At 37.2% G+C, this 18,246-nt stretch overlaps 1 protein-coding gene and 1 long non-coding RNA gene across 2 annotated transcripts; both read left to right on the top strand.

Moving 5' to 3' along the window:
• Window positions 1-6,851: 6,851 nt before the first annotated feature.
• On the top strand, window positions 6,852-7,530 carry LOC145957597 (uncharacterized). The gene is made up of 3 exons (XR_014433632.1): window positions 6,852-6,909; window positions 7,227-7,353; window positions 7,436-7,530. It is a non-coding gene; the product is annotated as an uncharacterized LOC145957597 (long non-coding RNA).
• Window positions 7,531-7,645: 115 nt separating this feature from the next.
• On the top strand, window positions 7,646-8,318 carry LOC145957596 (anoctamin-like protein At1g73020). Its single transcript, XM_083074050.1, has 3 exons — window positions 7,646-7,722; window positions 7,820-7,924; window positions 8,030-8,318. The coding sequence occupies exons 1-3, from the start codon at window positions 7,658-7,660 to the stop codon at window positions 8,301-8,303; spliced, it is 444 nt and encodes a 147-aa protein (XP_082930176.1). The 5' UTR covers window positions 7,646-7,657; the 3' UTR covers window positions 8,304-8,318.
• The last annotated feature ends 9,928 nt before the right edge of the window (window positions 8,319-18,246 follow it).

The following is an 18,246-nucleotide window of genomic DNA, read 5'->3' as shown; positions in this document are numbered from 1 at the left end:
GTTTCCACTAGATTATTCAAAAATCGTTGGGACAAGAGAGAAAAGAAGGAAAGGATATATTTTCAAAAGTTTGTGTTTTAGAGGGGATTATTTTATTTTTGAAAAATTGTTTTTGTAAGCATGGATGGCCAAGGTAGGCTTATTGTGTTTAGGTTTGTTTGTTTAAACACTTATGAGGTTAAGCACATCTTTGTTATTAATGATTGTGCTTTGACAACTTGGATAGCTTTTCTTGAGCCCCTTTGTTGAATTCAATTGATGGTACCATCATGGATTTATTCTGTTTTTTTCTTTTTTGATGGCTCTTACTTTTGCCTAAAACACCCATTTGTGGTGTCTTAGCGGGCTTTTGTTTTTGTTCATTATTTTGTAACCCTAATTTTTGCCTAGGTCACCCTTTTGTGGGATTCCTAGCGGGTCTTTTGCTCTTATTTTGCGCAGCCCCCTTTTTGGGTTTCCTGCCGAGCTTTTTGTTTTTTAGGATTTTTGTCCTGAATGGATTTCTTTTTATCCATGATGGCACTTATTGAGGCCAAGAAAAGGTGCTCCAAGTTGACACACACACTTCCACATAAAAATGATGTGGGTTTATTATTATTAAGATGATTTTAACCTCATTCATGTTTATTCAAACAGGGTTAAAATAATGTGGTCTAGAATTTTATTGCAAGCGAGAAAAGAAGCAATAAAGAATTAATGAAGAATGATTTTATTATAATCATAGTGGAAACATGTGCCCTATCGAGGCTCGGGGGTCGGGCTGTCCCCGAGGAGTGATCTCTAATAGTCACTGAGTCTATACATCCCTATCGGAAGGAAAAAAACATTTTGACGACGACGACCGGCCTTGACGCTTGTGAACCGGCCTTCCTAAAGATCTGGCTTAAAGAACGTCGAGAAGGATCTTGATTCCTCTTCGTTCTTTGATCTTTGTTAGGGTTGTATCCTAACCCTTGTTTCCCCGGATTATCCTTGATAATGGGTAGCTCCGGGATTCCTTGGGAGTCCTTGCCTAATCCTTGTCTTGGCAAGTATCCGTTCTTTGTGAGCGTATGAGCTACCTTCTTCATTTCTCGGGGAAACGTTTCAACATTGGCGATTTCCAATGCTTGGAAGGCGGTTTCTAAAGCTTCCTCTACTGCATCCACATAAAGTATGTTGGATGGCTTGCTGATGAGTATGTCATCTTTAGCTTGTTCGGTCACCAGTTTGTCACCCACTATGAACTTGACTTTCTGGTGGAGCGTAGAAGGAATAGCTTTCGCATCATGAATCCAAGGTCGGCCGAGGAGACAGCTGTATGCGGGAGTGATATCCATCACTTGAAATTCGACATTAAAGATAGTGGGTCCAATTTGGATTGGAAGATTGATCTCTCCCACCACTTCTCTTTTAGATCCATCGAAGGCTCGAACGATCATGTTGTTGGCGCATTTGGATTCCCTTGATTGCCACTTGCTCGAGCGCTTTTTTTTTTGGCATTACGTTCAAGGAAGATCCATTATCTACCAAGACTTTAGCGATGTGATACTCCTTGCACTTTATAGAGATGTGCAAGGGCTTGTTGTGGTTTGATCCCTCGGCGGGGATTTCTTCATCGATGAAGGTGAGGTGGTCATTAGCCTTGATGTGACTAACAATCCCCTCAAACTCGTCTTGGGAGATAGTGTGCGACACATATGCCTTGTTCAAGACTTTCAACAGATCTTGTCGATGCGGTTCGGAGCTTCGGATCAACGACGACAGCGTAATCTTTGCTGGCGTCTTATGAAGTTGATCCTCGGTGGAGTACTCGCTCTGTCGGATATACTTTAACAGCTCGTCTGTCTCCTCCTCAGATTCTTTTTCCTCGGTTTTCTTTTCTTCTTTTTCTTTATTCTTGGGGGCTTTATCATAAAGATCTTCGGGAGTGTAGATCCTGCCACTCCTAGTTATGCCCCCAAGTCCAGCGATGTTGGAGATATCGCTGTCGGCAGAAGAGTGGATGTCGTATATCCACGGCACAGCCTTATTTGATTTGCAAGGGAAAGGCCTTGGAACTGTGATCCTTAATGGTGTTGGACCTTCCCCTTTGTTTGTCTGATTACCAACAACGGAGTTGACGTATGCTCGCTTGGCATGGTTGTTGGCTTACACTTGATAACGAACGGCGTGCGATCCATTCTTTGAACATACGCATCGATTATTTCTTTCTTTTTATTAATATTTATTAATGGAATACTAGGAGAGATGTATGAAATGAATAACTCCTAGATCCCTCCATGATCTATATGCATGATATGAGATGATGGTGGTGGATATGCATGCATAGTGTTTATTCAACTAAGCATTATCATGTTTTTAGGATGTTCCTAAGATGATGCATGATATTGCTTGGTTTGGATAAATAACCTTTTTTTTTTTTTTGGGTATTTTTATTTATTATATTTTTTTTGTATTTTTGGGTGAAAAGGGAAACTACCTATATGAATGTGATGAAGGTAGATGTTAACACCATGCAATGGAAGATCCTTATTCCTATTTATTTTTATTTTAAAAGAATAGGAATGTTGTATGTTTAAAGAAATGCAATGTATGCTCAAACAATTTCACATAAACAATGCACAAACAATTCACTCATCCACGAACAGTCACGAGCGAATCACGAGGTAGGGGTCTCCTGCAAAAAAGTGCATGTTCAAGGAGGATCTAACTGTTCTCACTTGGTCAAAGGCCCCCAAGGTGCCCCCATATAGGGACCCAATTCCTCTCGTCGTAAGTCGATGGAAAGTTCCAACGCACTGTCGGACTCGAGTTCATGGTTATCACCTTGAGTGATGTTTTTCCGACAACGGTCTCATAGGCTCCTATAAACCCATCAACCGGCCGTACTAACATCCACTCCCTATGGATTACCACTCATGCCCCCGGGTATAGAGGGAACTGTTGTGTGCAAAGGTTTGTGTGCAATTTATTTCAAACAATTGCGGAAATTTAAACAAACAACAGTTATTTAAAGCCAAATATATAAAGCATGTTATCATACAAGCAAGGGGTAATGAAGTAATTTTTAACTATTATTTGTTAAAAATAATCTGTCACTAAATGGGACTGACTCTCGAAGCTTCCCCAGCGGAGTCGCCATCTGTCGCCACCGGCCCAAACGGGCCTCGGCGGTCGCGAAGACGGTCGAGCTCGCTTATTATTTTAGTTTTGAAAATGTATTGGATTATTAGAAAGACTTGTTCTCAAACTGAGACCTTGTCGATCTTATCCAATTTATTTATTAAATGTCTCACCAATCCATATTAATCCCAAGCGGGACCCTCTATGGATTAGTGGTTTTCGCAAAAGGAGGGTTCGTGGAGTCGCCACCAATGTTTTACTCAAAACATTGGAAAAAGGGATAAGGCAATTGATTTTATAAATCAACTTTGGCCATTACAACCAGAGTTGGGTAAGGGAGTCGGTTACGCATGGGGAAGGTGTTAGCACCCCACAGCGCCCCTTTCGGGTTCCCTATGACAGATTATTTCTAAAATAATAGCGTAAAATTACTAAATTACCCCTATTTATTATAAGCGATTATAAATTAACTATCTACATGATGACAGTTTAAATATGCACACAGAAAGCAGTAAAAGGAAGGATTTAAGAAGAAACCTCTTGAAGCGTGCTTTTATATATTGAGTAAGACTGGGAAGCTTTTTGGCGTTCCCTCGCTCTACAAGCTCGCTCGCTCCTTCCTAAAAACTTTTGACTATGGAAATCCGGAGGATTTCCCTTCGACTAGGTTCGAATCTCCAAGCTAAGTGCTCGGAATTCCGGAACTTCGTCGGATCGACTCCCAGAGAGATTTCTAGGGCAGAACACTGCTCAAAAACCCCAGAATACTCAAGGAGGGAGTCAAAACTGAGTATGAAAGTGTGTAGTGACGTCCAATTGACGTCATATTTATAGGGAATAGGCGCAATACGGCCTACAGAAGCAATACGGCCGTATTGAAATTTTTGAACTTCAATACGGCCGTATTGAGTTCAATACGGCCGTATTGAAGTTCAGAAATTTCAATACGGCCGTATTGAGTTCAATACGGCTGTATTGAAGCTTCAATACGGCCGTATTGATTTCAGTACGGCCGTATTGAAGTTTCAGAAACTTCAATACGCCGTATTGAGTTCACTGCGGCCGTATTGAAGCTTCAATACGGCCGTATTAAGTTCAGTACGGCCGTATTGGGCTTCATTCCCTCCACTTCCTTATTTTGAGCTATTCTAAGACCTCTAGACCTACAGAGAACCCTCCTAGGGCCTTCCAGGAGTCCTTCTGGTTGATCTTCCTTCAGTCTTTAAGAGTCTTCAAGCTTTATTTCCGACCCGGACAATTTTAGGGGTCTACAAGTGGCTGTGCCGGGCGCAAGATGACGCCGCGCCGGGCTTGAGAAGAACAGAGCAGTGGATTTCTGGAAGTCATACATGCGCCGGGCGCGAGACTCCACCACGCCGGGCGTGATCGAGGCAGAGAGTACCTCAAAACTCTCTGGAATGAATTGCGCCGGGCTTAATAGAGAATTGCGCCGAGCTTGCTCTAAGGCAGAGAATGCTTGAAAGCCTCTGGAAGACACTGCGCCGGGCGTAAAAAGTAATTGCGCCGAGCTTATACTGAGGCAGAAAGTGCTCAGAAGACGCTGCGCCAGGCGCGAAGACTTAGGCACCGGGCGCGAAACCCTAATCTGACCTCCCAGGCTCGTATTTGAAGCCATTTTCGAGGGTTTCTCCCTCATTCACACATTGGACGAGTTTTAGGAGCTGTGGAAGGGATTCCCGGAGCTTGGAGCTGTTCGTGTGTGGGTCTTTCCTTCGGTTTCTTCATATCTCCCTTCATCTCTATTTTGTTTTGCCCTCATTTTGAGTGGTTCTACCCATTTTTTGTGGGGTTAGATGTAACCAACGAATTCTAGTGTAATCCTCTCATTTTCAATGATATATATATATATATATATATATATATATATATATATGTTGTTCATTCATTGTTGTGTTGTTTCTATTCTTAATGCTTGTCTTGGATTGATTCTCCTTGCATGATATAGGTTCCATGGGTATTGGAAAATAACCTTTGAAACTAGCTCTGAAACAAATGCCTAGTGGGAAATGTATCTAGGAATGGAGCTTGACCCATTAGTAGTCTTAAACCCTAGCCCGTAATGCGGGTGTAGATATTGGATACTCAAGGGATTGATATTCAATATCCACACCTAGGCTCTTTCTCTAAGGGATTAGGTTTGAGTAAACTATTGGGTTGACTAAGCAATGAATTTAACAAGAGATTAAGGATTCATTAGTTTAACGTTTGGTGAAATCTGACCCCACAACCTCACAATACCACAATATCATTTCTAACCTTTTCCATTCACAACCAAATATTTTTATAATTTTCATTCCAGTAGTCATGATCTTTAATTCACATTCACATGACAAACTACAAATTGAAATCATTCTTTAGTCATGAATAGTCAATAAATGCTTATGTTACCTTCTAATTCCTGTGGATACGATATTTTTACTACTTGAACGGCCGGTATATTTGCCGTGTTTGAGACCGTTAATAGAATCTAACTGATTTATAGATTAAAACAAAAGTGTTTTAATGGAAATCTCAACAAGTTTTTGGCGCCGTTGCCGGGGATTAGCAAGGCAATTTAGTATTTATAGCTATTTGTGACTTGTTCCTTTACTTTTATTGTTAATTTTGATTTTAGCAAATGAATTCTTTGGGCTGACTTGTGCACTCTAGTCTGTTGTTTTCTCTTGTATGCAAGGTACTATCCGAACCAGAGGTACTGCTTCTTCTGAGCCATTGTTGAACGATCCTGAGATTGAACGCACTGCAAGGAGGAATAACAGCAACAGGAGGAGAAGGAGGACTAGAGCAAACCCAGTCAGCCAACCAACCAATCAGATCCCTGAAGTTCTTGTCTCTGACATTCCTGAGTTCAACATGGAAGGTGAAGGTGACAATCATAACCGGAGGCGCACTATAGGTGATGCTTTCACCTACACTAGCCCGAGGGAATTCTCTAGCATTGTGAGGCCTACCAGGAATGACAGACTAGCAGAGATGAAGCCTGCACTCCTACAGCTTATCAGCTCTCACCAATTTTCTGGCCTGGATCATGAAGACCCACACACTCATCTCTACACTTTTTATGAGTTGTGCGGTTCAGTTGGAGTTTCTGGGGCTGATGAAGAGGCACTATTCATGAGGTTGTTTCCATTTTCTCTGAATGGGAAGGCTAAGGCTTGGCTTCATTCTCAGCCAAACCAAAGCCTAGCCACGTGGAGGGATGTGGAAACTAAAAAGGAGGTTAGGTTAGGTTTTCTTTCTAAAAATGACTTTATTGTAAAGGAGTTTGAGAAGATGGGGTTTATTGTTGAGAGAGTTGTTGGCATTGCAGATGAGTTCATCAAGGTTAGGTTTTCTTTCTAAAAAGGACTTTTTAAGTAATTTTGTTCCATGGTCTATCAATCTTTTGATATAATCAAGTTCTGAGTGTCTAATTGAAGCTTTTTGATGAGTGGCTAAAACTTATTTGTCATTTGTTTAGTTGGCTGCACCTTTGGAGACACTTGGGAGGGCTGCAGCTGAACTACAGATCAAAAAACGGACTCTTATTGGTATATGCAAATCCCCCAAAGGGAGAATTTGTTCTTATTACTATTTTTAAGTTCACTGTGTCAGATGGTGCTAACTAGAATGTGACTGGTTGTGCAATTCCCATGTTTCTGTTAATGTGTCTTGTAATAACTGCCAGGTATGGATTTGCAATTTGAGGTGGAGGAGGTGGAAGCTTTTGTGAAACAACCTGATGGTTCTATTTTCAGTTGGTGTGAGCGTTTTCAGTGCTACTGTCACTTGATATATGGAATAGTGAGTTCTTTCGTTAGCCATTTGTCTTCTCTACAATCGAAATCTCTCTTTGTAATTTGATGTGCTTGTTAGCCAGTTCCACGCATGCTGCATGCTGCATGTTGTTTTATCTGATTCTCAGATTATAGCTGCCTTAGCTTTCTAATTCAAGAAAATATTAGGAAAATGCATTCTTGTGATTATGAATACAAAAAATGTGACATGTTAATAAATAAGCTTTATTGTTGTGCTATGACTACCATGGAATTGCAGTGTTGTATGAACTTTCCTATTGACATGTCGTAACATTTCCGCTCTCTTATAAATTGAATTTGCAGGTAAACAACAGCAAGTCAGCCAAAACCCTTAAATTTGATGGAAAAGAAATCCATTGGGAAATTGGAGAGAATCTTCTTCAGAAATTGGAATCAGAGAACATTGTTAAGCAAGTCTTTCCTTTGCATGGTGTTTTTACTCACATGTGCCATCATTTTTTCTCTTGATTAGTGTGGCTTGAACCTGAACTAATATTGCTTTTGGTTGATAGATGAAAAGAAGAGAAAGAAACTTCTCAGAAGTTGGGCACTTCATTGGTGGGACTTAACTAATCAACCAATTGATGAGATTTATTCTTACTATGGGGCAAAGGTTAATGTGACTATGACTCTATGAGCTTTATAACATTATCTGAAAATGATATTGTCCATTCTCCTTATCCAATGATGGAATGAATAATGTGCAGATTGCAATCCATTTTGCTTTTCTTGGAATGTTCACAAGGTGGCTGCTCTTCCCTGCTGCATGTGGGCTTACATTGCAATTGATAGATTTTGGGTGAGCCAATCTGTCTGTTGGTTTTTGTTTATGCTACCACTTCTTCTATAGTATTGCATCTAGTTAAGTGGTTTTATGGCTCCTCATTACATTTTAGGTCATTGAGATTAGTGGTGCTTCCTGCTTTCTTCATCATAGTGATACTTTGGGCAATAATGTTTTCTCAGTTCTGGAAACGTAAAAATTCTGCACTGTTAGCAAGGTATTGTCTTACTTTTTTTGGGATCAGTACAATCACTTTTCTCATTCAATTGCTTTGATTCTTCCCTCTTCCTTCACACCTTTTCTCTTGTGTTTGGTATTGCAGATGGCCTATTAGTTCTGCAGTTGCAGCTGACCAAGGATACAAGATTCTAGGCAGGAAGGCCAGCTCCTGGCAGCCCCCAATGGAACTCTTGAAAGTATTTGAGTCTGATAGAGCTAAAGAGAAGGAAATATTTCAGAGACATGAGTGGCTTGGGCGTCTCATGCGATTCAGAAATGATGCTATAATTATCTTTGGCATCATATGCCTCCAGTTACCATTTGAGTTGGCATATACCCATCTTTATGAAGTTCTTGGTTTTGATTTAATTAAGTAAGAATACGTATCATTTTTTTTTGTGCTTCTACTTATTAGTGTTAGTTGAGTATTCTGTTATGTCTTTTATGATTTTTCTTTCTCTGTGTTGTTCTCTTTTTCCAATAATTCTATTTTGTTCTTCCATTCTTGAGTCTCAATTAAAGTATCTTCTGTTGTGTTTATATAATTATTGGTCTTTCAACATTTATTTTCTCATCCTACTATAGTCTTCTTTCTAGCCTCATTTCATGTTCTCTTTTGACACTTTGGTGGCAATTACCCTGCTATAGTCTTCTTTCTGTCAAACTAAAAAGTTTCTGGTAATCGATTACAGCAACTGGTAATCGATTACCAGAGATTTTCTTTCCTGGCATAATTGAATGTAATTGCTACAATAAATTTTACAAAATATTTTTAATCTTTTTAATAATTAATTTAGATGTAACATCTTGCTAACTTACACTTATGCTTGAGTTGTACTAATTTGATGATCTTAAATTTTATAAAGTTTTACTTAGATACAAAGATGAATTTAAATTTTAAACTCGATGGCTTGTTAATTTTATAAAGTTTAAATTCAAATTTTAAAATTTTCATCTTCTGGTAATCGATTACAAGAAATGGGTAATCGATTACCAGAGAACCCTTTAATAAGTAAATTTCGAACATATGATTTTCATTGTCTGGTAATCGATTACCTATACATGTAATCGATTACCAGACTCTTAAATAATAGGCATCACAGTTAGTGACGGATTTTATCCGTCGCAAATTGTGACGGAATTATGGCGTCGCAAATTGTGATGGATTCTAGTCAATAATAGGCATCACAGTTTGTGACGGATTTTCTTCGTCGCAAATTGTGACGGATACTTGGCATCACAGTTTGTGACGGATTCCTTCATCACAATTTGTGAGGGATTTTGACGGACTCACATACCTCTCAATCCCTCTCAAATTGCGAGGGGTTTAATCCCTCACAAATTGCGAGGGATTTAATCCCTCACAAATTGCGACGGAGTTAGAAGCGTCACAAATTGCGACGGATTTTTATTAATTTCTAAACATTTATCGTTAGAAATTAGTGACGGAAATTATACTGTTTGTGATGCCTTAATTTCGTCACTAATTGTGATGGAGAAAATAATCCGTCACTAAATATTTTGTGACGCAAAATTTTGTGACGGAATCATTTCCGTCACAAATTCCGTCACTAATTTATTTGTGACGGATTTTATGCAGATTAGTGACGGATTTGTTCCCTCTCTAATTTTAATTTTTCTAGTAGTGTGACAAGTAGTAGAAAAGAGGAGTTTAGTTCCTAGTCTTGACCACAAGACACGCCAAAAATGACTTAGGAACTTGGTATCTCTATCAGATACTATGAACTTAGGAAGCCCATGAATTTGAACCACATCTCTAAAGAAGAGTTTTGCAATGTTGCTTGCATCATCTACTTTGTGGCATGGAATGAAATGGGCCATTTACTAAAGCAGTCCAATACCACGAAAATAGAATCCATACCCTTTTGGGTCCTAGGTAAACCTAGCACAAAATCCATGCTAATATCCACCCAAGGGGTTGAAGCAACAGGCAAAGGTGTATATGTACCATGAGGCATAACTTTAGACTTGGCTTGTAAACAAGCCAAACATCTAAGACAATGCCTTTGGACATCTTTTCGAATATGGGGCCAAAAAAATTTTCTTTAAGCAAACTAAGGGTTTTATCAACTCCAAAGTGCCCTATAAGCCCACCTTCATGGCTTTCTTTTATCAATAGTTTCCTAATGGAACCTTGGGGTATGCACAACTTCCCTTCTTTATACAAATACCCCTCAGCCATATAGAAACCATTGAAGGCTTTTTGTTGGCATTTTTCATAAATATCACCAAAGTCAAGATCTTTCTCATACAACTCCCTAATATTATTAAATCCAAGGATTTGAGTTCCTAAAGACATAAGCAAAGTATGTCTTTGAGACAAAGCATCAACTACAACATTAGCTTTGCCCTTCTTGAATTTAATAATATATGGAAATTGTTCAAGGAATTGTAGCCATTTGGCATGCCTCTTATTTAACTTACCTTGACCTCTTAAATACTTGAGTGACTCATGGTCACTATGGATTACAAACTCTTTGGACACTAAATAGTGTTTCCAAGTTTGCAAAGCCCTAACCAATGCATACAACTCTTTGTCATAGGTTGGGTAATTGAGGGAGGCACCTTTTAGTTTTTCACTAAAATATGCAATGGGGTGTCCTCCTTGCAATAACACAGCTCCTATACCAATTCCAGATGCATCACACTCTAGTTCAAAAGTCTTTTCAAAATTTGGAAGAGCTAGTATGGGTGCATTTGTAAGTTGGTCCTTTAAGAGTTGAAATGCATGATCATGCTTATTAGTCCATTCAAAGGGTACATCTTTTTTAACAAGTTCATTCAAGGGTGACGCAATGCTAGACAAGTTAGGCACAAATCTTCTATAAAAACTTGCAAGCCCATGAAAAATCTTAACTTCACTAACATTCTTTGGTTGGGGCCACTCTTGAATAGCCTTGATTTTCTCAGGATCCACACGAACTCCTTCTTTACTCACAATGAATCCTAGGAATACCACATAGTCCACACAAAAAGTACATTTTTCAACATTAGCAAACAAGTGGTTATTCCTAAGAATCAACAAAACCTCTCTAAGATGTCCTAGGTGTTCATCTTGAGACCTACTATAGATTAAAATGTCATCAAAATAAACAACAACAAACTTTCCTATACACTCTCTCAAGACATGATTCATAAGCCTCATGAATTTACTTGGTGCATTGGTTAAGCCAAAAGGCATAACAAGCCACTCATATAATCCAAATTTAGTCTTAAAAGTGGTTTTCCACTCATCACCCTCTTTGATTCTTATTTGGTGATATCCACTTTTAAGATCTATTTTGGAGAAAATAGTAGCACCATGCAATTCATCAAGAATATCATCAAGTCTAGAGATTCGGTGTCTGTACTTGATTATGATGTTGTTAATAACCCTACAATCACAACACATTCTTCATTTTCCATCTTTCTTAGGGACTAGCAACACAGGCACAGCACAGGGACTCAAACTCTTTTGCACCCAACCCTTGTCCAACAATTCTCCAACTTGGTTCTCTATTTCCTTGGTTTCTTGTGGATTTATCCTATAGGCATGTCTATTGGGTAGACTTGCTCCAGGCACAAAATCAATTTGATGTTCTATACCCCTAAAAGGTGGAAGGCCTTTTGGACCTTCACAAGGGAATACATCATCAAATTCTTTTAATAATTGTGAAACACCAAGTGGTAGAGAACTAGATTCAAGATTTAAATTATGACACTTAAGCATACCTCTACAAAGAATAATATAAGAAGGCTTTTCAACAAGTAGTGTTTGTTTTAAATTATCTTCTTGTTGAATTCCTTCTAATGGAAAAGGTTTTTCTTCTTTCTTCTTCTTTGAAGATTTATGCTTCTTTTCTTTTTTTTTCAACTTTTTTTTTCTTCCTCTTTTTTTAATTTCATTTGAACTTGATCCTCTATCACTTGTGATAGAGATAAAGGATGAAGTACAAATTTCTTTTCTTTATGAATGAAAGTTATTTCATTGGTGAGGCCATTATGCATGGTTTTCTTGTCAAATTGTCATGGCCTTCCCAATAAAATATGACAAGCTTCCATTGGAACTATGTCACATACCACATGATCTTCATAGTTACCAATGGAAAACTTGACTTTCACTTGCTTATCTACAATGATATCCCCATCTTCGTTTAGCCAATGAAGTTGATAAGGTTTTGGATGGGGAATTGGAGTGAGTTCCAACTTCTCAACCAACCTTGTGCTACAACAGTTGCAACATGAACCACTATCCACAATGAGAAAACAAGCTTTATCTGAAATTTTACACCTTGTGTGAAAAATGTTTTCTCTTTGTGAAATATGAGATTCATTAGGTTGACTTCCTAGAAGCCTTCTAATCATCAACAATTGACCATCATAAGGATAAACTCTTTCAACTTGATGGTCTTCCTCACTAGACTCACTGTCACTTGAAGTAGTAGAGCTAGATTCATCATGACTACTATAAATGTCTTGTCCTTTTAAAATCATGACTTTCTTGTTGGGACATTAAGAAGCTATATGACCTCTCCCAAGACATTTAAAGCATTTGATTTCACTAGATTTACTACTAGAGGTGATAGCATTTTTATTTTTTTCTTTTTCTTTGTCTTTCTCTTTTTCTTGACCTTTGCTAAAATTTTTAGAAGAGTCATATTTAGAAAATTGACCCTCCCTTTTGTAGTCTTTCTTGACATAAGAGCTAGAATGAGTTTTATCTTTCTTAAAAGAATTCTCTCTCAAATATTGTTGTTCCACCCTTATACAAAGTTGGACCAAATCATCAAGGTCCCTATAAGGGAGTAACTCAACTCTATCTCTTATGTCAAAATTAAGTCCACTTAAAAATCTTGCAATGGTCAACCTTTCTTCCTCCCTTATTCCAGCCCTCATCAAATACAACTCCATTTTTTGTTTATACTCCTCCACACTCAAATTCTTTTGTTGGAGTCTTTGGAGCTTATCCATAAGCTGCCTACTATAATAAGAAGGTATATGCCTTATTCTCATAGCACTCCTCAAATCATTCCAATATTCTATAGGAGGATCATTATGGAGTCGCCTTTCTCTAACCAAGGCTGTCCACCAATACATAGCTTATCCTTGGAAAGCTAAGGTGGCCAAGGGAACTTTTTTATCTTCACCTACTTGATGATAAGTGAAGATTTGCTCCACTTTCATTTCCCAATCCAAGTAGGCATCCACATCTTCTTTTCCATGGAAAGGAGGGAGATCAACTCGTGATTCCCTAACCTTTGGTTCCCTAATTATTCTTCTAGGTGTAGGTTGGTAGTACTCATCCACATTCAAACTTCCTACATCCTCTTGGCTTGTGGAGCCATGGGAACTTTTATGACTTTTCTTTTTATTAAGTTTTTCCAAAAGTTTTGCCTCTTGTTGCTTAATCTTGTGTATTTCCTCCTCAAGGGCAACAAGTTGTACTTCTCTCTCAATCTTTTCTTTTTCTTTAAGAAGTACCTCTTGTTTTCTCCAAAGTTTTAGTGCCTCAACCTCCTTAACAATTTGAGAAAAACTTTTAGGAGATTATAAGTCACTATCACTTTGAGATGGATTACTCATGATTAAGCAAAGAGATTTTATATGCTATGCAAAAAGAAAATATTTTTGGTCTTTTTTAGGAATAAGACTAGCACTTGGAAGTCTAAGTGTACAAATTACACTATCAAGGGAGGTGAGCTACTAAGAGCCACTTAATAACCAAGTCTTTTCAAGTGGAAATCACTAAACTTCCTTATGGTAATCTCAATTCCACAAAACTTTTCACAAATGTTTAATGATTTATGATTTTCACAAGTGTTCTTGAATGCAACTACACGTGAACAATTTAAAATCTACACATTCTAGTCGAATTAACAAAGCAAAGCAACCACACCAATGAAAACAAATTCAAAAGGACAAATATTAAGCAACTAGTCGGATTCCCTAAGTGGAAGTTTGAAACATATGAAATTTCCAAGCCACTTCCACTAGTACTAAACGTGGGTGATCTATAAGGGATTAGATATACCTGACCAGCTTCTTAATACTCCCTCCAAGCTATTACAAATTGATTGAATTTAAAGAAAATGCAGGAAAATTAAACTAGTCCTAAAACAGAATTTGTGACGGGTTTGGAGACCACTTTAGTGACGGATTTTTCAAACAATTTTCCAGCCATTATTTTAGTGCTTCAATCCATCACCAACCTTGATCCTTTGATTCTCCTTGAACCTGCACAATGAACACAACAAATAGGTGAAGGTAGGCTGCTCACAATGATGAAGGAATTGGTCACTCTTGTGAAGGTAAGTTTAGGAATTTTAGGTCACCAAATTAGGTCAAATTTTAAGTCCTTTGGTTTCAAAACTCCTTTCCTACTCTTGTTGAGTCAATGTTTGATTCTTTAGCAAGAATTTAAAGCAACTTCCAGCACAGAAAAATTACAAAGAGAACTTAGACAAGCAACAAAAGCACAATTTGTAAAGCTTATACCAAAGTTAGAAGAATTCAAGTGTTTAGACAAGATTCAAAGATAGCCAAAAATATAAAACTGAAAATTAAGACTCAAAACAAGCTATCACTCAATTAGGAATGTTCCTAGATAGGCACTAGAGTGGATTAACAAAACCAAAAAAATTTGGAAGCAATCAGAGAAGTGAAATCAAACTAGTAGATCAAACATTTGATGAAATTTGATTTTTCTTTCAATTGTTTTTCCTTCTCGGCTTTTTCTTTTTATGTTTTGTTTTCTTCTTCTTTTTTTTATATATTGTTTTTCTGAATTCAAAGAATATTTCCTTAGAAGATTTCATGCCTTTTACTACAAAATTTTATCAAATCAAATGATTATGAACTGAATCTACTAGAATGACAATTTTCAAGTGAGAATCAAGTTCTAGTGCACTAGTTTTGAAAATATGTTTTGGATCCTTTTGTAGCTTTGTTTTCTTCTTTTTCTACAAATTTGATACACTTTTCCTCTGTTTTTGTTTTGTTTTCCAGCAAACAAAATTTTTCCAGAATTTTGGATCCAAATCAAGCAATGCACTAGAAATGAATATATCACTAAACAATTCAAGAAAATTGATGAATAAAATTGTTGTAATGGAATGTGAATTTTGAAAACCTCTTGAACACAATGGAAGCCTAACTCTAGGAGTTCACCAATGATCTAATGATGAACATGAACTCAAATATGCAAAGATAAAAGCACACAAGCAAAGCACATATGGTAAACAATGAGTCTCGGCCAAACTCAAAATGACTCAAATTTTAAGCACATGAACACAAGCACATCTTGAATATTTTTTGACATTTTAAATAACTAAACATGACTTGACAAACTTAAGATTCAAAAATGAAAAACAAACACATGCATAGAAAATGAAATAACCGAATCAAACAAAAGAAATGAGCAATGACTCAAACAAAGCAAAATTAGCACAAGTTGATTCCTATGACCTATTGATTGCAGATTGAAACTCAAAATGCAATCAATACTTGGATCTATGGAAAAAGTAATTTTAGAAAATTATAGATCCAAAAGGAAACTCAATTGTGACAAGATCAAACACACAAACACAAAAAATAATCGGTGAAAAGGAATCACTTAACTCAAGGAAGCAACCTTGCTCTTGATACCAAAAATGATGGAGTAGGTTGGAACAATGGACGTGTTCTTGCTCCTCTGACCTCCTCCAGATGCAATGACCTTATCCTTGAAAAATCCACCGATTGATTGATTAGGAAAGAAGAGAGAAACGAATAGAGAAGAGTCCTAGTCTAAGGATGGAAGCATCCAAGCTAAAGACTCAAAGGAAAGCTCACTTCAAGGTTAGGAATGGTAGGTTTTCCTAAGACTAGGGTGAGGTATTCCGGTGACCTTTGAGAGAGAATAAGGCTGAACAATTTTCAGAAATTCTCTTAGCATTCAAAAATGATTACAAATGAGAGAAATCAAGTTTAACTAAGCCACGGATTAAGTGAAAGTGGCGCCAACTCTTAAGGCTTCAAGGTGGCGCGAAAACTTGAATTTCAAATTCAAATTTGAATTCAAATTTTTGGATGTCCACTCATCCACCATGTGCAGCCAACCTTTCTAGAATCCTAATTACATTTAGGTGTAATTTAGGGTTCATTTGATTAGTCACATGTGCAGCCACCCTTGGTACAAACCATGTGACTCAAATGAAACTCAAATTACCCTTAAATGTAATTACAACTCTATGATTCATGCCTATTACTTGTTTCCCTTAAACTTCTATTCTAATGGCCTAAATACAATGGCCAAGAAAATACAATAGAAAGAAAAAATTACAAGAATGAAAATGAGCTCAATATTGGGTATCAAAAGCCCAAAGGCCCATGAAACCCAAAACTAGGCCCAATAAGTCTAAAGCCCAAAAATCCTAATCTTAGGTCCAAAATACAAGACCAAAACAATATGAATTCCTACACTATTAACATGCAATAAAGAGGTAGTCATTCATGCAAAGCCCAAGTGAAAAGCACCCTAGGCCCACCAAGCCTATTGGACCCACTAAGTTTTGTAGCAGTCAAATCTTCAAGTAGTCTTCTAGCCATTGCTCTAGTGGTTGGACTCTTGGTCCATGCTCTTCCATCAGACCCACCAAAACATCATAACACAATTATCAAATGTCAAATGAACTAGTCAATCTAGTTCTAAATGCATGTGGTGCTAGTCAAAAACACATGTTTCCCAATGGCTCATAGGATATCTTAGGGAAGCATGTTGGTGGCATACACTTGGTCAAGGTGCCTAACACTCAAATACTCCTAACTACTAGGGTGCATTGAGACATCGATGTCGTAGCAAGTTATACCCCATGCACATAATGAACGAAACTAAGACTGTCATACCTTGCATGTCCTTAAGGTCATGAATCCCTAAGATCGTAAGGAAGACCTTCCTAACATTGTATTTCACACGGATACCTTGTCAAAATAACATTATGCACATAATACATGTTACACATAAGACTTATGTAGGCTCAGGTTCACTTACTTGTCACGTATTCACAACATTTCATTTTTCACTTCATTATATATAGCTAGGCACACATGCCCAAACTTTAAATATGGCTAAACTTTTATCTTAGACTTCATAACATGTGACAATGCACAAGGGTCAAATGTTCACAATTTAAGCACAATAGTATTCATAATTTAAGCATAACTACCACCAAATCACTAACAATTTGTTCATATCCTAGCCTATGCAACATCACTTACTCAAGGCGGCAAGGTTTACCTTACGCTCGACGCCATCCCCATAGAGAGAAACTCTTGATCTTTAGAGGCCTCTTGACGAGAGGTTGTCGAAGCCTCTATCAAACACAAATGTAAAATGAGTTTAAACTTGTAGCACAGTAGTGCCCCAAAGTCGTCTCTCGAGGATCAAAGGAAATTCTTTTTATTATATTAGCAGTTTTTGAAAAAAAAGGGGGGGGGTTGGAGTTTGATATAATTTTTAGAACAAGAAGTTGAATAATAAACTTAGATGATAAAAACTTCAACTTGTGGATTTTCGTTCTTTGGATTTATCCTTGGTTCAAAATCTCAATCTCAAATAATAATTAAATTCTTGCATTTAAGTTCAATTAGTTAAGCACCAACAAAACTTAAATAGATTCTTTCCAAAGTTCAAGCGAACATTATTTGAGTCCATTAGGTTAGGATCAAGCGTCCAAATTTAATCCCTATTTGGTCTCTAAGTCCAAGAATCCAACAAGCCATCCATTGGAGAATTTAATTAATCAATTCTTGCTTGTCCCAAAGTTAACCAATCAAGCGTCAATTAATTTAGGAGATTCTTCAAATGTTTAAGCAAACATGATTCGAGTTAACAAGGTTAGAATTATTCATTCACATTTAATCCCTAGTTAAACTCTAAGTCCTTGAATCGACAAGCAATTAATGAGTCAATCAATTAATTCCATGAATGTTCCTTTGTCTTTCTCAAAATTAATGTAAACAAGCGTCACATAATTCTTGGTCTTGCATTCCTTCTTAAGTCCAATGTAAGTAAGCATCACATGGGTCTTAGTTCAAGGAGTTAATGAGAACATCTTATGTAATGAATTTAAGTGATCAATTCAAATTCAATTATATAAGCATAAACAAGATAGAAAGATAAAGGTAAATTCAATTATTAAGAGTTGAGCATAGAATCTTCTTCAAACCTCAAAATCCATTAGAACTTATTACCACAAGCTGAATTAGAAACTTAGTTATCCATGAAATTAAAAGACATTATAACATTAAATAACAAGAAAGACTAAGAAGAAATTGAGAAGA

This window comes from Cajanus cajan, chromosome 4 (assembly GCF_000230855.2).
Source record: "Cajanus cajan strain Asha chromosome 4, NIPB_CcT2T_4, whole genome shotgun sequence".
Taxonomy (NCBI): domain Eukaryota; kingdom Viridiplantae; phylum Streptophyta; class Magnoliopsida; order Fabales; family Fabaceae; genus Cajanus; species Cajanus cajan.
Note: the sequence above shows the minus strand (reverse complement) of the source record. Positions and strands in the feature narration are given on the sequence as shown.

Excerpts from the sequence above, each read along its gene's own strand:
- LOC145957596 (XM_083074050.1), top strand. The coding sequence starts at position 7,658 with ATGTTCACAAGGTGGCTGCTCTTCCCTGCTGCATGTGGGCTTACATTG. Across the intron at positions 7,723-7,819 it reads TTGCAATTGATAGATTTTGG|GTCATTGAGATTAGTGGTGC; the intron begins GTGAGCCAATCT and ends ATTACATTTTAG. Across the intron at positions 7,925-8,029 it reads AATTCTGCACTGTTAGCAAG|ATGGCCTATTAGTTCTGCAG; the intron begins GTATTGTCTTAC and ends TTGGTATTGCAG.